Consider the following 26,716-nt stretch of genomic DNA (forward strand, 5'->3'; position numbering starts at 1 on the left):
CAAAGACTGAAAGTAGAAGAGGAAGATTGCAGTGAATGCATGCTTGAATAGTATTTACAGTATTCATTGTGGACATACAGGTGGTTGACGGTTGGACAGTTGGATCCACCATCAGAACACAGAGGGAGGCCCAATCCTTGTTGTGTGTGGTACATTTGCCTTAAAGGGATTGTTCAACATTTTGGCAAATTCACCCATTGCCATAATCCCTATCCCTATCCCTCAAAACTTATCAAATACACAGTCCAACAACTCCAAAATGTCCTTGTGGAGAAGCTGTGACCTCCACAATCACCACGCTGTGAAATAATCATGTATAATTATGTAACATTAGGACAAACAAAGCAGAACTATTTGCGCTTTTGAAATCACGCCGCCCAGCAGCAATGCCTGGAATGTAGTTTTTGGCTATGCATTTGCCTTGAAAACAACTCGTCTCGTAGTGTTACATGATTATTTCATAGCGTGATGAATGTAGAGGTCACAACTTCTCCACGAGGGCACTTTGGAGTTGTTGGATTGGGTATGATGAGTTTTGAGGGACAGGGGAAAATGTATCGCTACCTCAATTGTGTTTGCTGAGCAGCTCACGTCTCTGCCCCGCAGATCTCAAAACAGCATGCACTGACAATTAAAGGTAATAAATCTACCCCTATATAGGGATTATGGCAATGGGCGAATTTGCCAAAATGTTGAACTATCCCTTTAATGACCAGCAAATTCAGTGATCCATTACTACCTGGAACTCACCCTGTGCTGGAATGAATGACTTCTATCCCCATTAATTTGACAATGTGTAAAGTTTTGCACATGACGCTAGCAGGACGCTAACGCTACGCTCTTTGTTAATACTCCGTGGCATATAGATTTGATGATTCGCTGGAGTCTTAGCTGATGAACTTTAGGTATTCCTTCACTGAGTGCCTTGATGATATTTAGTCCAAAATCCCTGTTCTTGTTTCAGTGATGACTGCATATTGTGCATAAGCAAGATATGTTATTTTTATACTCATCAAACCATCTCATGTTGCCTCCTTCCTCATATACTAGAAGCATGTGTGCTTCATTAAGTTTCTCCACCCACTCATTCCATTCTTATCCTACGACTTGTCGACTACAACTACGACTGTCACTCTGGTATGGACCGTACATTTCCCAGGCTGACATCATTCTTTGACAAGTTTTGACACTTAAACTTAAACTTTGATGAATTCTCGGTATTTGCCATCTGAAGTTTCACTTGTTTGTTCCCAACACCCTGTTGAAGCTTCCAGAGTGTTACTCACAACCACATTATAAAGAACTATACATGGAAACTCACCTCCTGCTGTATGAAACAGGCCATAAAAGCACCATCAAGGTTTGCATGACACTTAGTGTTGAGCATGGAGGTGAAACCCATGGAGATATGGATTGTGATTTATGTGGCCAATGACCATTATCATGTGCTGATTGCTTCCCTCAAAGAATGGCCGAGTGGTGCACTTACTGTAAAGTGTGAACCGTGTTGTGTGCCTTACAGGTGGCCATGCATGTCATTCAGAAATAAGAGCTACCTGTCAAAACCAATCACTTCATCAAGGTCGCCATAGATGGCATGTCTCAGCTTGAGCTGAAGAGTTGTTTTTAGAGAAATACAGGACCACAGCAAGCACTGCCTTATATGTTACTGTGGAATTGAAGTCCTTAGCTCAGAGGGAGGTGGCTGAGTAAACTTCTGAAAAGTACAAACTTGATTGAATTGTTTTTTCTGTCCAACACTCAAGCCTGCGTTCTGTATGTTTTTTTTCTTCTCCTATGTGTGTGATAGATCCATAGATAGAATACCAAAGGTGTGGGAGATGCATTGCAATGTTTTTTGTTTTGATTTGTTTCCATTATTACCGGGGAGGAACTGCTTGTGAGGTAATCACTGAGATGTAAAGGTGTTTGATGTAGGTAGGGTTGCAGACAATATCAGGTTTGTCACAGACACCGGTGGCTAGGATGTGGGGTTGCTATGCCAACCGCAGGCACAGCTGGTCTAGCTTTAGAGAAGACAATGAAGCTGTGTTTCAGCGGGCAATCGTCAAATACAGACAATAGACGCAGAGCAAACAACAAAAAAAAGGTCATCAGGCGTATTTATTCACAGTTTGATTTTGATCTCAACAACAGAGATGTGTATTGTCGCCTTGATTACATTGTTTGTTTTCCCCCTGCGAGGGAGAGCCATCACTGTCTATAACACTTTAGTTCAAGTACTTTTCTATTTGATGTTGTCGATATCAAAGGGAAGATTAGCCTTGCTTCGAACCTGATGCTGATTCCTTTTAGCATCCATCCATCTAGCCCTCTAATCCATATTCTTCAAAGGCTGTTTGGCATCTCAGGCATAGATTCTTCAGTTATTTCATACATGGACTCTCCTTGTAATTTTAAAACACACATGCTGCATGTTCCAAAACATGTGACAGGAACAGCAACATTGTGTTTGTCGCTGTCGACGACCACAGCAAACCCAATTACAGCGCATGAGGGCAACGCTATATGCAGAAGTGCCACGTTAATTATCACTTTCCATGTTGTCAGGCTGTCTGTTGATTCCAGCTGCAGGACAGAGGTGAAGCAGTTAGGTAGCTTACTTTAACACCTGTGCTTGAAGTTTAACAGCAGCTGCCTAGCTACCACCCAGCAAAACACTGGAGCTGGCTGCTTGTGTGTGTGTCTGTGTGTTCTTGTACAGCTATGTGAGGACCAGTTTGAGTTTTAAACCATTAGAGTGAGGACATTTTGAGAAAGTGAGGACATTTTGGCCAGTCCTCACTTTCTCAAACCCCTTCCAAGGGCTGTTTGAGGGTTAAGACTTTATAATAACTAGGTTATTATAATTGGGTTTAAGTTAAGAGTAATGGTTAAGGTTAGGCATTTGTTTTGGATGGTTAAGGTTAGTTTAAGCGGCCGGGGAAGACATTATGTCAGTGAGTGTCCTCACAAAGATAGTCATACATACATGTGTGTGTGTGTGTAAAGGTGGCAGCCAGTTTGACAGATAGTCAGTCAGTCTTGACTGAATACATTCTGTACACAACTAATGTGGGGCAAACAAACAGAACGAGCAAAAATCCATTTGCCGCAGTGGTTTGTGGGCATCGTGCGAAATATAACTCTGCAACACTATCTGCTCCACTGAAACAGCCTGCTCTTTTCTCAGCCAGTTGTGCTTTAATCATTACAAAGCTGCCTATACAGTATATGCTGCCATCTTCACATTACAAGATGTAGAATGAAATTACAGCTGTGTTACAAAATGTTTTCCACACCTTCACCTTCCACACAACCATAGAAACACAGGGAGTATTTAAAAGCTACAGTAATCTTCACTTACGCAGTATTTACATGTGTACTGTACATGCTTTGCTGTGCATTTCAGCCCTCATAAAGCATGTGCAAAGACAGTTTTTGCTTATATGTTTGCTAGTTTGCAGCCTCCATCTGGAACCTTATTATGTTTCCTTACAGTACACATTACCGCTGCCAAGTGTTGATTAGCTGAATAATGCGATACAGAAGTGTTCACCATGTTCCCACGTCCTCACAAAGAAAACACAGACCCACTCTAACATTTCCCTGCGTTCCCACGAGTGATCCAAAAAACTCTCCAGAATGCCAACAGATGCTGCTGATGAAGTACAAATGGTTATGTGACTTTGCAGCTGATGCAATTTCTACCTCTGTTGACATCCTGTCCTGATGGTAATCATTATCTCCACACGCTGTGAAGGACAACACACCAGCAATTTTCTAATGCAGTGTTTGTTTAAAAAAAAAAAAACTTTTTCTACACTATGCTTAGGCCAAAAAAAAAAAAAGTCAAGTTTGTAAAAAAGTTCAGAATGTGTAAATGTGTCCAACTGGGGTTTGAGTCATAAAGGCCTTGGGATAAGATCAGTAGCTGAGGTTGCTGTGTTGTATTTGTGTACGAGGGCCTTTCAGTTATTGCAGGGAGACAGACTGAGGGAGAGGAGCGCTGGGCTCTCTCTCCGTGAAGCCTTGGCAGAGGCAGACAGGCTGCACTATCCTCTGGGGAAGATTCAATTATAAATGATGCTTCCACTCGGAGCCATCTTGGAATCCCTTATTCTTTAGGAGATCTTCTTCACCTAATCCTCAGAAGGGTTTGGTGTGGCCCGCGTCTGAAGTGATATGCCTCGCACACATTGTGCGTCATGCATTATGAATGATGGGAAAGAGACACTCATGTCCTAATTTTGCTGAGAGCAGTGTGAACGTCAAAAAACTTGAGCTGACAGAATGCTAATTTCTCCTGGATTGAGGCGGGTTTTTACAGGGCTTTGGTGTCGAAGCGTCGCAGCTATTTATTTGCAATCTGTGTGTGTTTACGCCACCTCCAAACCGACATTGCTCCACCTCTGCTGCCCATCTTTGTCTGTCTGTCTCTTCCTCTTTTACCCAGCATCCTCCTGTGCCTCTCCTCCTATACCTCGCACCTCATCTTCTTTCATCTCCCTGCGACGTCTCTCTCTCTCTCTCTCTCCCCCCTTTCTAAAAATTCTACTGGTGGCAGCGTTGAGCATTGAAGTCAGCAGACAGGTCTTCTTTGTAGCCTTGAGTGCTGCGTGGATCTCAGCTGCAGCCCCCCACCCCCACAACCATCTCCCCTTCTTCCCCCATAGTCTCTGAAATCCTCCTCAGACCCCCTTTCCTCTCCTTCACTCTCTTCCTTTTCCAACCAGAGAGAATAGGAGCTGACATCTCTAGGGAACCAAGAAAAAAAATCATTTAAAGCTCTTCCTTTCTGTCCGCTTTGCCGCTACAACAGAGAGAGTGCCAGTAATGCAGCAGGAGGGGGGAGGGAGAGAGGGAGAGAGAAGAGGGCGCGAGGGTGATACCGGCTATCTGACTTTTCGCGGTAATGAGGGGGGAGTTGTTATGGATCACCTTCTGCTGTTCGAGCCTGTGCGCGTGTGAGTGTGAGTATTTCCACGTCCGTGTACTCGCATTTGTGCCTTTGCAGCGTTACAGGAAGCCGAAGTGAGGATACATGACTGCTTCGTTAATAGGTGTCTGTGAGCCGATCGCACCGTTCCTGTGTCGCGATCTGAGGATGATTTGACATGCCTGTGAGTAAGGAACCAGCGTTACAAAGCCTCCTCCTGTTGCTCTGAGAAATGGCAGGAGTAGGAGGAGGAGGAGGAGGAGGAGGAGGAGTGGGGGCATCTGAGACTTACATCTACGCCACTTGAATGCATTTCTCTCCTCTCCACGTCTTTTCTCCTCTCTCCTCCTGCAGAGACCCACTCTTTTTCGCCACTCTCCCTTGTCCCCCCTTGTTTCCACATCTCCCCCTCCGCGTCTGCCTCAGCAACACGATGCAGATGGCAAATCAAGCTGTTCATCGTGCAAATATGTCAAGTGTATCCCCCTCCACCAACGAAGAGCGGTGGAAAAAGATCAGCGCCGTTCTTGATTGAGCCATCTCACTCACCGTGTGGCGCGGCGTCGGGAAGTCATCTCACCTGAAGTGTTTTTGAGAGCCGAACCAATTAGAAAACTTAGCACATTACCTTCAAGCCGCAGGGAAGAATGACATACAGTACAATAATCCTTTAACAAGTTGGCCGAGTCATTATTCTTAGCCGGGTTAGACCGGGGGAATAATGTTTAAGCAAGTGGAAAAGGCTGGCCGGTAGTCTCCTGTGGCCACGTCTGGCCTCTCAGCAGAGCCTGCACATCTACAGCCTGAGCTGAGGTCCAAGTGATCAGAGTCAATCCCAACACCAGTGTGGCTGTGCAGGGTGTTCAAAATCTCACATTGTATACAGAAGCACTCACACCGGCAGCTGGACAAAATATTACACACTCCTCCGTGATGTAATTCAGCTGAAGGGAGGATTTACTGCAGGATTGTGTAGTTTGAGAGTGTACAGCAGCTTATACTGTAGCTTTATTAGATAACTATTAATAGATGAATTGATAGGCTGATTGATAAAATTAACTAGACATTGTTTTATTTCAACAATTAATAAATTATTTTTCAAGCAAAAAAGCAAAACAGTTGCTGGTTCCAGCTTCTCAAAGGTTAAAAACTGATTAGATTAAAACCTTTGACCACTAGAATAAATTTCTAGTCCTTTTCTGACATTTCTTTCCTCCTGCCAGAAGTGAATCTTAATGGTGAGTTTGAGCTCTGCACAGGGAGCACATCATGTTCCTGTCATGTTGACTTGGGTTGTTTCCCATCTCACACCTGCACTTCCCGTGTGCACTGGCACCAACAGCTCACTCCAAACACCTCAAACTGTCAGCAGTGAATCTCACTGCAGCAGAAAGGCCTTCGCTTGTCTTAGCATTGTTGGGCAAGTGTCGCACAAATACAGCCAGAGCCAGTGTAGTATTGACTGCTCAATCCTGGCGAGTGGAGCTGCTTTCCAGCGGCTCAGACTGTATCATCCTGGCTACTAGTGCTGCTCTGCAGCCCAAGCAGCAGCAGCATCAGCATCAGCAGCAGCTTCCTGAGCCTCTTGCCTCTCTCGCTTTGTTGCATTTGCTGGAGGGCTCTGGCTCGTAAAGCTCGAATGCAGCTTCCTAAAAAATGTTATAGAACGTGGACAAACCCATGCCACCCCCTGCATGCAGTTTGTAGTTTGGATAATAACTTTCTGAGCCATAATGGCAGATTGTGTTGCATTATCACCTTGTAGTTTTTCTGTCACTTTTTATGCTTCCTTTAGCTTCGAGTTTACACATGTACACCCCCTCTAGGAGCCACACCTGACACAAAATAATTACACACATAAAGAGTTTAATTAGGCTGAAGACATGAGTATTGTAGAGCAGTGCACCTAAAGGCAAATCTTGGTTGGAAACCCATTATAAACCCCGATTCTGTATGTATTTTACAGTCGGCTGTCTTCCCATACATCTTAATACAGCTCCGGCTGTCTGCAAACAGCCTTCCATCCTTCACCACATACACTCTGCCTGTTCTCCACTCTCTTCTCCCTCTTTCCTCCACTTCTATTACCCCTGGTTTTTGACGCGTGGAACCATATAGTGTGGTAATGCTTCCACTTATTATAGCAGGGAAACAGACAGTGTAAATCATTCAAGGCTGGCTGTTTTCTTTACATAGCCATTCTTCATCACACACTGTCCTTCATCAATCATATTCTGTATTTTCTCCATGCCGATGAAAGATGGGACACATGGCCGCCATGTGTGGTGACAACACTGCGTTATGAGTGTATTGGGGGGAAAAAAAAAAAAGTCCAGCAGAACACATGCACACACAGATGAATACCGTGTTTTAGCCATTTTCCTGTAGACTTGCTTCTGGCAGCTGATTGAGGGAGGGAGAGTGTTCAATCATCTGTCTTCTCCCTCATTCTATCCCACAGGGGAGAGGCAACAGTTGGAAATATGAATTATGAAATGATAAGAGGTTGTAAAATGGAGATAAATCCCGGTGATTACACAGCTCAGTATCTCACAATTCGATTCCTCCGTCAATGATTCTTTATTGTAAGTTGTGTGAAGGACAGCAAGCCTAATAATTCCCTGTGTACGAAGCGCGGCAGGGAAAGGCATTGTGATGATAGACTTCTTTTTGAACATGATTGAGGAGGCAATTACATTTTGCATCTCACTTTCAGGATTTTTTTAATGCTCCTCTTTCTTTCCCTCATTCTCCGATGGCAGAAAATTCGACCACATCAAACCGTGTTTGTCTTCTTTTTCCATCCCCTGGGGTGCCAGCGCTGCAGAAAGCCCAAGAGATAACAAGGAGAAAGACATAAAAGCACATAAACAACACACACACACACACACACACACACACACACACACATACAGGCGTACACAACAAGGAGAAAGGAGAGTATCTGTGTGTGCTTGTGGATGTGTGTGCAAAAGTTCAGACTCATTCATGTCTATGCAGTTCACTTTGACTGTGTGTGCATACTCACACAGAGAGTCAAAGTCTAGAGCAGGGCTGCAGATCCCCTGTCGGGATTGAGGGGGGGCACAAACGTGATTTTTTTTTTTACCCGTATGTAACTCATACCGTGCCACCATAAATCACAACTTCCTAGAGGCTCGCCATATCATTTAAAAAGTACTGCACAGGGAATCATTTATTGTGCTTTACCTTTCTTGTTTATTTGTCCAACAGCCAACAGCATGTATCACTGCTGTTATATTAGTAAATTATATATATATATATATATATATATATATATTTTTTTTTTTTTTTCTTTAAGGGTCTCAGGCTACGTTTATACGGAAACGATCCGAACAGAAAACGCAAAAGTGGCGCTGCGTCTTCATTTTTTATTCTGCGTTTAGACAAGCGTTTTTGGGGAGGAAATCTGCGTGCATACGGTGACGCAAAAGTCTGTGTAATTCAATGTTGTATATGCCAGGCACCAAGGTGGCAGCATGCCGCACAACACACAACACCACCAAGTCTGCACACCTGTGTACAACCAGAGAATTTCCCTCTTCTTCTTCTTCTTCTTGATTTCCAGCAGGCTGTACGCCTGCCATCGTAATGCTGCTCTCCGTGCCCTCCACAGGTCATTGCAATCAGAGCAGAGGTTTTGCGTTTTCACTCTTTACATGGGGACGCAACGGTGGAGCGTTTTTAAGATTTCCACTCTGGAGGGTGGTTTCACTTTTTTGCGTTTTGAAGCCCCGAAAACGCCGTCGCCGTCTAAACGAAAGGTTCATCCGATTAAATATTTTGCCGTTTTCATCCGCGAGCGTTGTCGTATAAACGCGGCCTCAGACATGTACGTAATGTCTACTCGCGTTCTTATCTTTCGTCTCCCTCCGACCCTCCCAGATCCCCAATTCTTCTCACCATCTTCCTTTTCTCCCAGTGTATGGAACTTGATGCATGATTAATTGATATGGATGAATATCAAAATATGAAGCCCTAAGATTGAGGGAGTCATTTTTTAAAGCCTGCTGATGTCATCAGCGTCTGTGTAAGAAACTACCCATTCATTTGCATCGTACTAGGGCTGCACAATTAATCGAATTTTAATCACGATCACGATTTTGGCTGCCACGATTAAATTAAGATGATCGTCACGATTATTAACATGTAAAAAAACGGGCTGTGCTGCATATCAAATCAAGCGCTTTCTCAACCAATAGTCCGCCAACCACCAGGGGGCGAACGAGAGGTCAGGGCTCCATGAAGCTGCCTAACTAACTAACTAACTAACTAACAAGCGAGCGCATCCTCCCTTTACATGTTGTTTACAGTCCAGAGTGTGTGTCCCGGCCGGCCGGTCAGTCTGCAGCTTCAGATGCTGCTGTACTGTGTCACCTTCTGCGCCCGGTGTTACGTCTCACTCCTAGACTGTATGGATCTCACTCTGAAGTGAGAGTGAGACGATGTCGGCAGCAGACGGTGACAGTAGACATGACGTGTGTCTGTGTCTGGTCAGTCAGCAGCACCTCAGGCTGTCTACTGTCGCCGTCTCGCTCTGGATCGGATCGAGGTCGGGCTGTGGGGTGGTGTCGAAGCTGGACCGAGACCCCGTCACCCCACGCGGCCGTTTTGGTGTTAATTACATACGTCGTGTAATTAAAATGTTCCGACTGCGATCATAACGGCCGGTAACGGCGATCTATGGCCGTTTTGGTGGCAGCACAGTTGAGCTAGGCCGACCTGCTGGACGCTGCCTGTGTGAAAACACTTGGTCTGTTCATTAAATGTTTTTAATTTGTTCCAAATTGCTGCTGAACCACACGTGCTGTGCTTTGGTCCATGCTAGACGGACTCTTGCCCACACATCTCTGTGTATCATTGATGGCAAAAATTAATTTTTACTATAGCCTACTTTGAAATACATTTCAGAGCCTGTACTTTCTTACTTTTATTTGAGTAAAGGAGTTGAATCAGCAGCTACTTCTACCAGATTTATTTTTTATTTTTTGTTTTTTACACAAGCATCTGTCCGCTACTGTACAGAATGACACCTCTGCACTCTGCAATGGCATTTATTTTTCGCTAGCCCTTTGTCTTGGGTAAATTTTATTTTAGGCTATTATTTATTTTTATTTTACGTTTTATTTTGAACTGAAAGCCTTGTTCACATAGCCTGTTGTTTGTTTCAAATAGAAAGTGCAATAAAAACATGTTTTATCTAACATAATGTATAATCGTGATTAATAATCGTGATTTCAATATCGACAAAAATAATCGTGATTATCATTTTGGCCATAATCGTGCAGCCCTACATCGTACCCAGAGATGGGATGTGGAGTCAGAAATACATTTGTCAAACATTATTTGTTCCACCATTTCAATCATTTCTTTTTAGATGTGAATCTAGAATGTGAAGTCTGAAAATACATTTGTTCAATTTTGAATAATTTGGGGTATTTTTTATTGGGGGGGATAATTCATGTTTTTCAGAAATTGCCCCCCTGGGAGTGCCACCTCTTGTCTGAGACACATGCACATGCAGTCAGACGCACCACCTCATCCAGTTTTCCTGTGAATAAAAAAAATAAATAAATAAAAACTCTTGACCACCGCCTCCCAGCAGCCTTTGCAGTTGAACAGATAGTTGCAGGCTTTTAGTGTAGGTCTTCTACCAGCTGTCTCTAAACAGAGGGTTTTATCACAGCATGGTGTGAAGCCTGAATACAAGCAATTACCCAGTTATAACAGACGTGCGCCATGGCAGCTGCTCTGCTCTCTTTGCTCTTTTATTGATAGCATTGTTGCCTGGTACAGTTTAAATGTGTGTGTGGAAGATAGAGAGGGAGGAGAGTGTACACACATGCCTGTGTGTAAGTAATGCATGTAAAAGGGATTTACATTTTTTGGTTTATTTGTTTTTTTAATGGCCAAATGCTGAGTTTGAGCAGCAGCTTGTTGGTCAAAACTGTGATCCACTCAGATTCCTCCCACTGGTTAAGTGGATTGATACCAATGACCTTCCACCATTTCTGCCCCTGCGTGAAAACGCTCTGTTTTGCTCTTCTTTTCTTTCTCCTTTTACCTTCTTTTCACTAGGTGGGTGATGTCACATGGAGGCCTGAAGGACAGGACATAGTTCTGTTCTGCAGACAGGTGTCCTGACCTTCTGTCTGCTCTCCCACGCCTCGGGGGAACTCTGTGAAATAGAGGCCAAGGCTTTGACCCAGTCTCTCATCTACAGTTTGTCTCTAAATCGAGGCGCACTGCAGATGCAATGAATCAAAATGCTGGAGAGAAATGCATCGGCACAAGGTCTTTAATTTCAATAATGAAAGCATAGACTTTAAAGCTCATTTAGAGGTATTTTAACTATCAAAGAAAATCAGTGTCGGCCATTATTTTCCTCAGAGGGTTGTGTCGCACCCATCCCTTCACTCACAAATCAATTGAACACCCATATGCCACAATTAGATTTCTCCTTTGCAATACCCACTGGCCATGGCAAGATTGCATTATTCAGAGATGGAGATGAAAGTCCCCTCTGATCCACCAAAATAACGTCTTGTGCAGTAATCTGTTTGTAGATTTTATTCCTTTGATGATATTTCCCCTGCAGTTGGCTTTTCACCAGGTCGTCATGGCTGTGAAAGCCGTGTGAGAGTGTGTTTGTTGTGCGCACCGTTTTTGCCGTTTGCTGGCACAACACTTGCTCACCTTGTAAGCAGCGATGGCGCTAAGCCGCCTGTGCCCATCTCTTAAATAATGCCAAGGATGGGCCGCAGCAGCAGATGGATATTCTGCAAGTGAGAAAGAAGAAAGTGACACAGAAAATAGTTAGAAAACTCTGAAGAGGACTTTGACGGCCATTTTCCAAAAAGCAAAGAATAAATGGGGACTGTTTTTACCTGACTGCTCTAATGCGTTTTATCGGATCAAAGTCCTGATTGCACTGGCGCCAAGTGAATCAAGGCAGAGGAAGAGTATACAAGCCCATCACTTAAGCACACTTTGTTACAAAGATCCCTTTTAATAGCTTGTCCCATTAATGAACCAAGTTATTTTCCAGACAATGAATGACATTCTTCCTTTGATGTAGGCTTGCACTTTTAATTAGATGCACATTTTAAAGGGTTTTTGCTTAAGTGCCAATGCGAGGCACCCGCACTAATGTAGCGTACACATTGCTCCGAAACACTGCAAGGTACATGTTGATTTATTTTCACTTCAATACCTGAGAAAATCTGCAGACTTTTTCTCCCCCCATTCTGGCATTCTGGATTCAGTGTTAAAAAAACACCTTGAAAACACTGTTTATTAACAGTTTGGGGGCCAGATTCTTGCCTGAGGAGGTGTTAGTTGAAGTAATTGGGAGTAGGGATGCTAAAATATGCTATGCTAAAATGCTATGCTAAAATATGCCATTGCTTGTCCTTACCTTTAGGTAATTAGTCTCCTCAGAAAAATCACTAAAAAATGAATGTGTGTTAGTGTGCTATTCCCACAGTCTCCTGGAGAATCCCTCTGAAGTTCCTCAAAGGGAATCTTGACCTTGGGAGTTTAGCCTAGCCGCTACGGTCGCTAACACCGCTCCCCTTCCACAGTAGCGTACAGTCCTCCCCCCACTCTCTGCCGAAATCTCAAGATGAGTGATCAGAAATGATGCCACACTCCAGCTTTGCACAATGAGTGAATTGGTATGCAGTGGACTTCCTCCCCGTGTGGAAATCCAGCCGGTGCAGTCTGGGCCCAGCAGGTTGTTAGGGAAAACGTGCTACATTTTCGGCGATGGCGGGTTCTCCTCTCCGTGCTTGTGCGGATAATCACCCACTTGTGTGATCGTATGTGAGAAGCCATCATGTTTTTTGAATACTGGTGTATGCATGTGCATGGTGTTTGCACACATTTTTTATACAGAGCGTCACAACGCGCATTCGTGCCTCCGTCAATCTGCCTGTTTGTATGCGAGTGTGTGTGCGAGTGCGTCAGTCAGTCTGTGTGCGTGCGTGTGGCTTCCTGTGTGTGTTTCATTGCGAACATTGTCTTCTTGAAACACTAAGCAAATCTCCTCAATGTGATAATTGGCTCCCTGGGGTGCTTGTATCTTTGCTGCTCATCATCGTCATCCCCTCCAGAAAAAAAGAGAGGGAGAGAGAGTGTTAGATGAGATAGGGCGAAGTTTGCTCGTTTGCTGGGTAAAACTGATCCCAAGTCTGCCTGAACTCTTCTGGCAAGAAGAAACTTTGAGACAATGAGACAGTGGGGCCACATCCAGTGGAACCTGGCTGCAGGCTGCTATCTGCTGCTATGGCATCAGCCTCTTGTTTTCACACAGACGCCATGCCATGGAGCAAATGAGCTATTTGAGGCAGGTGATACATGATGCAAACCATCAGCTTCAGTTGTTGCGTTGTCACTGAGAGCAATCGAAAGATTTTATTGTTTTTTTTTCTCAAGCAGAAAAAAAATAGATATCTCAAAGGGAGGCGTCTGTGTTAAACCAGCCATGTGTGGTTATTAGTTAGAAAAAGCGAGACAGTTGTTTGAGGCTCGGGATGCTTCACTTGTTTCGATTTTTTTTTTTTTTTTTTATGTCACATCGACAACCTTAGTTGGTGGTATGCAATTCTGACACCTGAGGAGTGTGAAATGCAGACCTGTTTGTGTGCCTGAAGGCAAACAGAGACACTCATCCGGTCGACAGAGTCTCTCCCACTCTCTTACTCCCTCGTATCCATATGTTCTCGCAGTCCCCAGGGTTTTGTGGACCACAGAGCAGATTGTTGGCCGCTTCATAGGGGAAACAGGGAGACAGCTGGGCACCCATCACAAGGCCAAACAGATGTTCAGGTGACTCGGAGAGGAAGTGAGTGGGAACGGGAGGAACAGCAGGGAGTGGAAACAGAGGGAAAGAGGTGATGTGGAAGAAAGAGATGCAGAGAGATGATGGAGACAGAAAAAAATGAATTAATACGCTGATGCAAGAACTCAGAGACTTTATTAGCAATCCCCCTGTCAGTGTGTGAGGTGAGCCAAATACGTCCCACTATCCGTAGGCCGTAGGAGTCATGGCCTAAGGTTTTGTCTCTCCAGTATTGATTCACACACCAGTCAGTCTGCTGCAGGTCTAATGCCTTTGATCTCTTGATTATCTTTTGCCTAAATGTGGACGAGACAGCTAAGCGGCTCAAGGATTCAGTGCTTTAATTCTGTCACACCTTAGGGAACATTCAGAAGTTGGAAATGAATCTGACCCTGCAACCAAAGAATGAAACTTTTCTATTCTTTTTTTTTTTTGTCACTGTGCCACGTGATGATTAAAAGAAGGAAATCCACAAACAACTTCCACATATTCTGTGGCTCAGGGCCAAGACTGATCCAATCAGAGTTTCTAATCTGACACAAATCTGCATAGCAATAATGAAATCTTTCATCTGCCCCCCACTGAGACCTTTTTTTTTTTTTCTTCCATTTCTGCATGTGTCAAATTAAACCCAATGAAGGTTCTTGGATTGTTTTTTGGATATACTCTCTCCCCTCTTTCCTCCTTTCTTCTGCCAGCCTTTGTTCTTTGGTTGCAGGTCTCATATATAATACATGAGGATTGGGAGACTTATCCGGTTCTGGCCATACTGGCTGTTATTCCCTGGAAAGGGGCTATATTTGAGAGCTGGATAAGTCATAGAAGGCGCCGGGGGAGCCACTGACTTCTACCCAAAAGTGGTGGTGGCTGAATAACATTAAACACCTAAAATAGAACTCAACACAATTACATTGGCGCTGTCGCAAGGCAGCTGTAAAGGCATTAGAGCAGACTTAGTCCCTAATAGAGGTAGTTTGGATCCAGTTTTTGTCACAGAGGTGTTCTGTGATGTCACTGGCTCCCTGGTGTCTGGTTAGACTATGTTTGTACATCACAGAATCCAATTTAACCCCATCTCTTTTATCTGCCTCTACAACAAATCTAATTCCTTCCCTTTTTTTCTTGTGTTTTCACAGCTGGCACCACCTACATCTTCGGTAAAGGAGGGGGTCTGATCACGTACACGTGGCCCAACAACGAGCGGCCGAGCACACGGACGGACCGGCTGGCGGTGGGCTTCAGCACGACCATCAAGGACGGCATCCTCGTCCGCATCGACAGCGCCCCGCGCCTGGGTGACTACATCATGCTCCACATCGTAAGTAAAGCTGCACTCTCAGTCTGCAGTATTATTCATCATCTTCTTAATATCGCAAAGTCTCTCATGTATCTAATTTGAGGCCAAACGTCTGCTTCAAGCTACTTATGAATAGTGTCTTTTACAAACTAGAGATCTGAGCTTTTTTCTTGCCGTCCATATAAGCGCTCATGTTTCTCGCTTTCCAACCACAAGCACAAAGGAGCCGGCCATTACGACGACCACAAATAAACCTCTGAATAATTCCTCAAGGTTTACTCATTACAGTCTTCAGGCCAAATTCAGCGCATCGTGTGCAAACTGAATTATACAAATAGTGCAGATCTATAACAGGGGAAAAAAAAAAAAGATAACACACTCCCATACTCAAGCCTCCCCAGTCTCTGTTTGCCATCCTCTTCCTGAATAACCCTGCTTCTCCAGCACATTCAAACTGACTCCCAGCATGAATAATGAATGTAGTTCTCCATACATATGCAGCATGTTCCCACATGTTGGAGAAACATGATAGAAACCAAGGGGGGGTGCTGCGAATTGGGATTCTTGGCTGGTCGGCTGTGCATCCACGCGGCATCCTTAATGATCTTAGTTTGTGACCTTGTGTTTGATCGGTTTACAGTATTAACATGATCGTCAACAGCAGCTACAGTATATGGATGCAGGCCGTCGGTTTGCAGCTGTGGACCTACAGTAGTATGTAGAGTTGGTGGTGGTGGTGGGATAGCTGCTGCTGACGCCGTGCAGGGGGGGAAAAAAAGATGTGACGATGATGAGGAGGAGCTACAGTTACTCAAGCAGATTGAAAGTCTTTTTCCTCTTAAAGAGCTCCCCTCATCTCCTGAGTGTTGGCCATGTGGTGCAGAAATGCAGCCATCTGCTGTGCAAAGATGAGGGCCAACAACAAGCAGTTTTTGGACTGTCTTTACACTATAGAGAGATAAAGGGAATGTGTGTGTTTGTGTGCGTATAACAGAGAGGGAGTGGGATGGCATTGATGGAGGGAAACGTTATTAAAGACACTAGTACAGTAGCCTGTGAGGGAGCGATGCGGGGAAAAGCCTCCCCGCATGTTTCTAGCTCACTGAGTAATTGCAGGAGCCTCTTAAAGGAAGGATAAGGAATGTATTTTTAATTCTTGCTTTTTAGATATCACAGCGACGCTAGCCAAGCAGGGATCTCTAATCATTTGGCTGGGAGTCTTTGGGCGGTGAATGTCTTCATTCCTCCAGTCTCATGGTGCTAATGAATTTATTAATAGACAAAAAGCAACTGGAGATTTCACCAACTCATTCAGAGAAGCAGCATGTTCTGAACAAAGCGTAGGGGTGTGTTGCTTTTTTATTTTTCTCTCTCCCTCGTTTACTTTGCACTGCTAATATTCCAAATGATTTATTGACAGCCAAGGGTGTACAAACAAAGTAGGTTTCATCTAATATTAAGTGATTATACCCTTTAACTATGAAATACTTGGATAAAGTTTTGGCACTGCAAGGTTCCCTTTTTTCCACAATTACGCCAGTATTGACTCGAAACCAGATGAAAACAAAAAACAAAAAAAGCCAGCCGCCTTCTTGCCACAGGTAATTAGACCTTGAGTGAATATTTAGCTCTGAACTTGTGGATTCTGTTGCAACCTGAGGCAAATAAACCACTGCTTGACCTCACTTCCACTGTTTGTTGTTGTTATGCGGATACCACATTATCATTTGCCCCACATTACAGTAGATTTTTGCTACACACAACGCCGGCTCTCACGGATGGTTGCAGCAGAAATGGGTATTGCCTCATTTTTTCTAGTTTTCACGTCAAATATCGTTGCTGCTTTCATGTTTGGTCTCAGTGCGATTGAATCAGCAGAGATCCCAGGCCTCACTGAGACACCCTTAGATAATAACTCCTAATGACAGATGTCAGGTCTTGGTTGTCAGCGTTTTTGCGTTTTAGTGATGAATCTAGAAGAAAAAGGTTAAAGGCGTTACGCCTGTCAATCCAGGATATAATGGTCTAACCAAAGGTCTTTTCAGGCCCAAGGCCATTACCTTAGCCTTTTGCAATTATTAGGTCACTACTTGAGAATCAGCACATTAAAAGCCTGGATAGGCTTAAACAGCTGAATGTATGAGGTGGCAGAGTCAACAAAAAGGGAAATAACCTCTGCAGTTTCACACTCACATCTTCACTGCGTACAGAACACAAAGAAAAAAAAACATACAGCAATTTGGAGGCAAGACCTAATCACTAACTCCCTCCTTAGCACTCCCTCTTTTGCTTTCTTCATTATCTGCTCCCCCCTCCCCTCTGTGTGATTAGCTTACGGCTTGTTTGGCAATCATGAATTAAAATGCTGATTGTAGTGTTTACATTTTAACTGCTAAGAACAACTGCACGCTCGGTTTGAAAACTGAGGGGCAATTTGAGGTGATTTGCGGGGGTGAGCGGAACGTTTTGCTTCCACCGGTGTTTCATTTACAAGTTCATTTGATTTTCTGAATTGGGCGCCGCCAAAAATCAGATGATGATCCCTTCTCAGGTGTCATCTCAGGTGTTTCATGTTGCACGTAGGGAGAAAAAAAAATCTAATGCTCAGCTATGAACCTGAAGGAGCGTGGTAAACAAATATCAAAGGCATTTGTATCGCAGGTGACTTTTTTGGTGAAAGATGAGTCAAAAGGGAGGGGGGGGGCTTGTGGCAGCACCGCAGTGATTAGTGGTAATGTGTGTGTGTGTGTGTAGGCTATGTAGACGTTTAAGTGTGTCTGTGTAAGCTTAAATCCATGACAGAAAAAACTCTAAGCCGTGGGCTAGATTTGCCGGTTGTGACTCACACAGTCTCTTGCCAGGGACTGCACTTGACTGCACGTGAAGATTAGCCAGGATGCAACACACACACACACACACACACACATAAGCAAACACACATTAGAGAAAAATCTTTCGAGTCTCACCTCTACTACATCATTTAGGCAGAAATGTTCTCTTGTAATTACTAGAGCGGTTGCCACAAACAGACAAGACGGGACAATTAACGGCGCAAAACTTAAAGAAGCTGCTTGAAAGACGTAAATCTGCTGGTGATGGTAAATGTTTTATTTAAAGTTGCAGTTTCAAAACTGTCAAATTATTGTCTAGATATAAAAAGAAAAGCAGCACCACCAGTTTCTTTGAAGACTTAACCTTATGAATGGGATATCATCCATTTTAATCACCCAGAGCTGCAGAAATCTGAAGGTAAATAGAGATTATGGATACAGCATAGAGTGTTTATACTGCTCTAACCTTGGCATGTGCTGTAAATGATATGATTATTGCCTGATAAGGCAGCATGAGGATGACTGGACCGTAAGTGATGTGCACATTTAAGCACAAGGATCCAGGAGCCAGTTAGCCACTTATTGAGTGAAGAAGTAAGTAGATGACTGGATGGTTTTTCTCTGCAGTAAACAAATTAAGTCCATATATAGCCGTGCATATGATTTACACAGCAGTACAAGTAAGCTTACATTATTAATGCATCCACCTAATGTTAAAAGGGGTTCTCGGTCATAGATCCTATTTATGGAAACATTAGATAATGCAGGACAACACAATATAAAACCACTCTCTCATCTTGATATAAAAACTCTTAAAGGATTTAACTTTATGTTGTGGTGACAGAGCTCATAGTCTGAATCCACACCATTCTGCCTCATACTACAAATCACTCTAAAATACTACGTCATGATTTGTTAGGATTAGGTTCAGTTCAATTTAACTGTTAAGTGTTATCTCAAGGCACTTTACTGGCTGAGGTCAAGCCCTTACAATATAGAGAAAACCCTACGGGTCCCATGGTGAGAGTGCAAAGAAAAAACTCCCTTTTAATAGGAAGAGATGATTATGATGGTGATGATAATGACATGATGATATTAAAAAATAGTGATAACAGTAACAATAGTGGTAATTGAGTAAGTGGACTTAACTCAAAAGATATGAACAGTGAGTTATCTAGAAGAAATTGGCACGAAGGATTCAGACAAAGGGTTGAAACAGAACACACACAGTGCCTTGTGCACTACAATACAACATCATCAACACACAAGAGGAGTGAGCTACTGAATATGGGCACAGCTGTGATTCGTTCATGAGGACGACCATTCAACAGTTGTACAAACACAGCATTAATTAATACTGAAGTACCCAGCCTTCTTTTCTCTCCTTCATCCTCCTCCTCTTCTCTATTCAGCCTTTACAGTCTTTAATAGATAACAGCTGTTGATTAACGGTCAGTTAACACCTGTTTAACCGAGTCCCTGTGCTGATACTCTTTATCAGTGCTCACAGATTGCCTCTCGTCCAATCACATGCCTCACAGTACCCACCCCTTCTGTAAGCTCCTCCCGCTGCACGGACGGGTAGATCACTCTAACCCACTCCTGAGCTGAGATTCAAGCATGAGACTCTTAAACATGATCCAGTATGTCAATTTTACTAATACTATGACTTCATAAGACAAAAACTGTTAGTAAGGTACATCCAAATAAAGAATTTGTGTAGTTGGACGATGCTAAGAAGCTAAAACATCTTTTTTAGTTGAAAATAGTTGTATTTTCTTTCATTTCTTGAAAAGGCGTGGGCCTGTGTGGTGGGTAACACACACAGGAAGGACTGTCTGGTTTTTGATTTGTCAGTAAATGTGTCTTGTAATCCCATATGGGATGGGCCACAATGGTGGCATGACATGAAAATGAATATTCATTCATTCAGTGATTCAAAGTTATGATTTGCTATAAGTGAAATTCATAATTCATAGAGAAGAGAGGATGAAGATGTGCGACAGAGGTCCTGAACTGTGTTTGATCACATTACACAACTGCAGCACTGATTCTGCTGCAGCCACCACACCTCCATTTTCTTTATTGTTTGGCCACCACGGCACAGAGTGGAGGTGTGTGTGTGTGTGTGTGTGTGTGTGTATATATATATATACAGTATATATATATAGTATATGAGGGTGTGAATGAGGTTGAGCTCAGTATATCATGGCTCCAGTGAGCCCAGACGAACCCACTTTTTGTGGAGACGTTGCAGGTGACAGGTTGGAGTCAGGCAAAGCAGAAACTGAGAACGCTCCATCAAGTTCACATGTCTGGCAGCTCTTTTGCTTTCCAATTAAGGTGGAAAATCACAGCGAGGCACCTGACAAGATAAAGACTCTGCAGGTATTACAGCACATCCTCTGTAAGTGCTAACTTAGAAATACTCTGTACAACACGATTTAAGCTGCAATCGCTAGCAAATGGATGAATATGACATTTAAGTCATGAATTATTTTAACGCTCTTAAAAGCTTCTTTTTTTTTTAAACTATAAACCCTTTACTGCCATAATGTCTAGTTTACTACTTGTTTGTTTGCTTTTAATGTTTCAATTGTGGCAGGGATCACGTCATTTTAATTTGAAGATAGCTTTATGTTTCACCCATAAACATCTGTAAAACATCTCCCGGCTGGATAGACAGATGCTCCAGATGTGTGAACATGCGCATATTTTTCACCTGATCTCCCTCAGCACATGTACAACACACATTTCAGCACATCCGCCCCCGCCCTTATCCCTGGACAGCTTTGAAATCTTAAGTCTGTGAAAGTCTTAAAAAGCATACATTGAGAACCAAGGCCAAACACACACACACACACATTCATTACCCACTAGAACCCCCACCCCGCTTCCCTTCTGCTAATTCAGTGACAGAAAAGGTGTGGCTGGTGGATAATTGAAAACCCTAGAGTCGACACTCTAGGTGTGGAATGGGATGAGTGGCTGTGGATGGTAAATGCTCCGTCTCCACAGGACCATGTCATCTCCATTTCCACATCATCGTCATATACATTACATGCATATATACACGAATTCATGTATTGTATTTTAATGTTTTAATGCACATACATTATTCACTCAGCTCCACACTCTTTCTGTCTCCCACCATCCATCCATCCATCCATCAGTTTCCCTGTTCTGTCTCTATGTGTTAATGTCCTCCTGTTCTCTCTCTCCCTCTCCCTCCCTCTGACAGACCTAATATGAGATGTTTGATGTGTACCTGTGTGCATCAGTGCGTATATGGCCATCGATGTATTGCCTCTATCAAGTTACCCCACCTCGGCAGGGAAAGATAGATATTATCGCGGTTATGGCTCATGGCCTCTGATAACATTACAGCTTCTTATTTGACTTTGTATTTCCTTACCTCCTACATTTGATTCCCCCCACGGAAATAAAGAGCGGGAGAAAATATGCCCGCAGCTGTTTTCACAACTAGTTGCATGCAGTACATGCGGTCAGCATTATGGTAACTTTGTTGATAAATAAGTATTTCTCTGAAGCTGAGCAGCAGAGGTGTTTTATTTTGTTTTTTTTGTTTTTTTTTACCTACACTGCGTTATTATTCAGAAACAGCAGACTTTATTATTTCACCTTAAACACCAAAGTGTTATCATTACAAGAATGTTATGTAGCAATAGCACAGGTTGCTTCTTATGAGGTCAATATATAATACCAGATTATTAGCACTGTGCCATCCCTGGGGCTGACTCTTCACAGCAGGCTGAGCTTCACAGGCACACTAGCTTCCAGATGGTGAGTGCATGTGTGTGTGTGTGTGTGCGTGTGTGAGGTAAATCTTTACGTGCTACAGCAGGGAAACACTATGCTCATAAAGAATTGTATATCACGTTGAAGGCTGAGTCTGCTTTGGGAGTGGTTGAAGAATCAGACAAATTGGATTTTACAGACAGTACAGTGTTAGCTTGTGAGTTTAGCTGTTTTTGTTTTTGTGGATGTCTTCTTAATTTGGAAAAATGTAAAACTAGATTCTTTTTGCTGCTAATCAACAGTGGCAATGTTTGCTGATGTTTGTGTAGTTGTGGTTGGGTGAGCGGCTTGTGGGGCGCCTCAGGGCAAAAAAAAAAAAAAAAGCAGTTTGACACTCCCACTCCCAAATCACAACTCTGCATTTTCTCGTTCCTTCCACGTTTCCATTATCTAAAGTTCACACAGCAGACAATACTCCATTTATGTCCAGAGAAACAAACAGCGCTCCCTTATAAGAATGCATAAATCCTACTTTTTTTCTCTCTCTGTACAATTTCCATTATCTCATGTCTGGGCATCAGCCAACACCAAGCACCAATCTGTTACTGCTGACGTCTTTTTCCTAAATTTAAAACCAGTGAAGCTCATTATAACAGGCTTTTTTTTCCCACAGAAGACATTTCAATACATCACAAGAAACTTTTATGATTTGAAATGTAAGCAACTAACATTATAGGATATTAAACTGACTGGTGCTTTCGTTCAGTCTTAAGAGAGGCCTATGTATAAGGTAATGAGTCCTGGGATTTCTGTGGCATTAAAAACCAATTTCTTAATTAAAGTATTTTTCACATCAATGCATCCTGCATCCTCCTTCTCTGCAGCAGTGCTACTTGGCCGTGTCTTTTCTGTATGTCAAAAGTTGCTGTCATTTTTATCATAGACAGTTTCATTAGTAATATTCAACATGTGTGTACAGGATGAGAAGTTTAAAGCCCGGTTCTGTCACAGTGCCTCTCAACAGGATGAGCTGATAATGCAGGACTCGCCTCAGCTGATGTTACACTTTAATGGTGCCATATCGCAAAACAAATTTGCAATGAATTAATTACAGTACCACCAGCTGACATGCACTTTGATGCAGTGACTTAAAGGAGCCCTGGGAACATGCATTAAAGTTCAACATGATATCATCACATTCTCTTTTCTTACTTTGGAAAATGTGAACATTCTCCTTTACCATTGGTTTCAAGACAAATATCTATTCACTTTCTCACTTCATTTTTAATATTACTGTTTTTTTTTGTAAGTGATTATTTAAAATTATTTGCATGTTCTGGTTAAGTAACGTCACTGACGTTCCTGAGATGACACAGAATAATCAAGGAAGTGCCTGTGGTCATGAATAATTAACATCTTCAGCAGGCACCTTGTGCTTTGACTTAAAACATCGAGAAAAACATGCACAGACACACTTAAATGCACATTACACCGAAAGCCTTTTTTGAGTCTTGTATTTCTCAAACAGCATATGCATGGATACACACAAACATATGTAGCACGAGCACTCACGCTCTTTATTCCTGCCTCTCCCTTGCTCTCATAGACACCCACCCACACACACACACACGCAGACTTATTCTCTCTCACCCTCTGCTATAGCTCTGTGTGTTTATGAACACACAGACACACACACATTTCCACAGGCTCCTTCAACAAATTCTCACCATGGTATATTGTCACTAACACTTCACTATACATGATAGGAGGGCTCTTCAGGGACCATCTGCCTGTCACTCATGTCATGTCAACCAAAGGCATTTCAGAGGCGGAGCAGTTTATGTAGCAAAGACTCTGACACACACACACACACACACACACACACACACACACACACACACACACACACACACACATACACACATACACTCCTCATCACTCTCCCAACCCTATTTCAAGAAAGCAACAGCAAGTAATAACTGCCCAAGCTGGACAAACAGTGTAACATTATTACAATGCACCCATGTGGTCTCTGGCCTTAGTCCTGGCCTCAGCGATGTATATTTCATGGATTAGGATGAAAAATTCAATGAGAAACAACAAACAGTGTGCCTCCCTCTCCCAACTTTGCTCTCTGACAGCCACTCCCCTGGGGGATGCTCGTGTTTTCACAGCTTCATGATAGGACACGAATCCCATTCTCGGAGTGATGAAGAGACAGAGGGAGAAGATGAAAGACAGAGAGCGGAGCGTCGTGTACATCCAAAAGTAGAATAAATACAAGGGGTTGAATGAAAAAGATGGAGAGAGAGAGAAAAAAAAAGAATAAGAGGAGGTGGGAGGAAAGGAGTTGAGGAGGGAGATAGAGATATGTGGGTATTTTAAAATTCAGAGCAGGATCAGAGACAAACTTGGCTCAGATAGGTCTCAGCACACAAGCACATTGGCTGTGAATTCCAAATTGTGTTGCCTTTCTGTCTCACTCTGACGCCACCCACCACCCGCTTTCTCCCTCTTATCTCTTGCTCCTTTTTTTTATCTGGCTCTCCTTTCTTTTTTCTTCTACAGTGCCACAGCGCTATTGTTTTCATACCAAAGGCTAGATGGGGTGATGGAAGCTGGTCGGTCAGTCGGTCTGGATTCAGCTGCAGTGCGAAAAAAAAAAGAAAAAGCTCCGGGTTGAGGCAGAGGTTATTTTCACAGAGGTTACACAAAGTGGAGCCTGGCTACTTTATCTTAGATTGTTGCATTTACTCATTTAGAAAGCGAGGATTAGATTAGATTAGATTAGATTAGATGTACTAATTACCCACCAGCAGAAATAGTTTGAAAGTTTGAATTTACATTTGCTGACAGGAAATATTATCATGTTGTCCAGGTTGCTGTGACCTCTTGTAGGTAACGACAAACAGTCAATTATCACCCAACTGCAGAAATGTTTTAGCATATTTCAGCTCATTGCTTTGGTTAAAAGTCATGTAGCTTTACTGTTCACACAGTTATCAACTATATGCGGTGACCACAGTGTGACCACAGGTAGAGACAGAGCAAACACAAAGCTATGAGAGAGTGAATATTAGACAAACTCTGCCTTTAAGTAGCTGCACTTTGCCCTAGATGGTAGTGTAGACAGATGCTCTGTGAGATCAAAGCACCCCACTTCAGTTAGCATCGGCATCATTTTGTAATTTCCTCTATTTACCCTGCTCCAGTCACTCAGCTGTGTGTGTTTGAGTGATGAGCGGGACAGCTTGTGACGAGCAGCTAATGAAAGATCAGAGGGATTTGGAATCGATTGAGGTGTATCTCAACACGGACGGCTAAGGTGCCATCTCGGCTCCATAGATACCCCCCCCCCCCCCCCCACTAAATCCTCCCACAAGGCTCCGCGTTCCCCTGTTACAGCCACTCTCTGCTCCTCCGTCGTCGCTCACCTGAGCCGCCACGGGACAAAGAGACCGATAGGGAGACAGATGGAGAGAGAGGTAGCAGGGGGAGAGTTAAACCAAATAAAAGAGAGAGATTCACATTTTAGCAAATTGACTCCCTTTCGGATTATCGACAAGAAGGGGGGGATGATGAATTGCAGGCCCGTTGAAGTGATAAACGTCAACATTAGAAAATAAATCTAGCGGAAAGAAGCCAAGGAGAAAAAAAAAAATCTTCTGCCTTCAATATCAGCGACGGTGTGGCAGATTGGCTCACTCACAAACACACACGTACATACACATATGTACACACTGCAAATGTATTCATGGAGGATTAAGCTCCTGCTGGTTAAAAAAAAAGGGAAGAAGCAAGAAGTTGTTTCTCTCTCTCTCTCTCTCTCTCTCTCTGATAAAAGAGAGAGGATCAAATTTGAGTGTGAGGCTCCTCCACAGATGGAGGGAAAATGTGAAAGTGAGTGTGTGTGCATTTTACCGAGTGCAGTTTGTATTTATTTAATCCTCCCATTATTGACTCTCACCATGACAAAGCTCTATTGACAAGGAGACAAAAAGGACTATATCACTTTTTTTATGAAGCTGGGATCATCAGAAAACCAATCTATAGGGATAGGAGATATTTCCTACTGGATGGCTCTTATATAGAATTATTATAAGCACCGAGGCACTGAAGGTTATGGAGTGTATCTGGGAGTTTTATTGATCCTCAAACGTCCTGGGCAGGCGGTGGGGCAGATGGCCAAGGACGTGACAGCCACGTCTTCCATCTCCACATCTCTTCCCATTGCCCTAAGCCATTTCCTCTGTGTCTCTATTGTGGAAAAAACTATAATTCCTATTTTTAGTGTGAGCTCCAGTTCTGCAAAGCCTTGCTTCAGTTCCCCAGCTCAAACATACGCACACACACACACACACACACACACACACACACACACACAGCATATTTCCTGTCAGGTCAAAGCTGGCTCCAAAGAGGCTGCAGACCCCAGCAATAGAATCCATCCTGATTGGGCGCTCGAGTCAGCCAATAAGGTTACGACCTTTTTATCCTGATGGCATACGTTATGAGCCTGTGAGATGTGGTCTGAGGTTTTTCTGGCTGGGTCATGGTTTTTGTAAGGAGTTACTTTAAGGTTCAAGGATTAAATCAAACGGATGAAAATCGAAGGAAAAATCTACTCCTCTTCTTTGAACCATCATAGTTAATCAATACGTCACAATGATAATGGTTTTCTGGAGGAGCGTTCAGGTTTCTGCTTTTTTTTAGTCCACCTGTCTGAATTTGGTTAATTTGTGGAAAGAGAAGAGACGTAATACTTTATCTCGCACGTCCAATTTTTCATTCTAATCAGAAAGGAAATGATGTATAACCATCATTTTTAAAGAACAATTACAGGGAGAATGGACACAGTGTCCAACTGGTGCACCTTCCATTAAGTCTTTTTCATTCATTCATTCATTCATTCATTTATTCCATTAATGGTTTACATACTTCACATGATTGCACATATATACAGTACATGATGTACCATAAATGAGTCTTCTGTTTGAGTCAAGTCAAATTTTAGCACAGCTAAACAT

At 43.1% G+C, this 26,716-nt stretch overlaps 1 protein-coding gene across 15 annotated transcripts in view; it reads left to right on the top strand.

Moving 5' to 3' along the window:
* The window catches only part of LOC146962131 (neurexin-3b), a 310,390-nt gene that overhangs the window by 216,277 nt on the left and 67,397 nt on the right, over positions 1 to 26,716 (top strand). For all 15 annotated transcript variants that reach the window (XM_085771304.1, XM_085771299.1, XM_085771291.1 and 12 more), the window contains one exon: positions 14,939 to 15,120. In XM_085771304.1, coding sequence (XP_085627430.1) covers positions 14,939 to 15,120 — 182 coding nt within the window. The remainder of the gene's footprint in view (positions 1 to 14,938; positions 15,121 to 26,716) is intronic.

This window comes from Trachurus japonicus, chromosome 24 (assembly GCF_045865225.1).
Source record: "Trachurus japonicus isolate A0001 chromosome 24, Traja_1.0".
Lineage (NCBI taxonomy): Eukaryota > Metazoa > Chordata > Actinopteri > Carangiformes > Carangidae > Trachurus > Trachurus japonicus.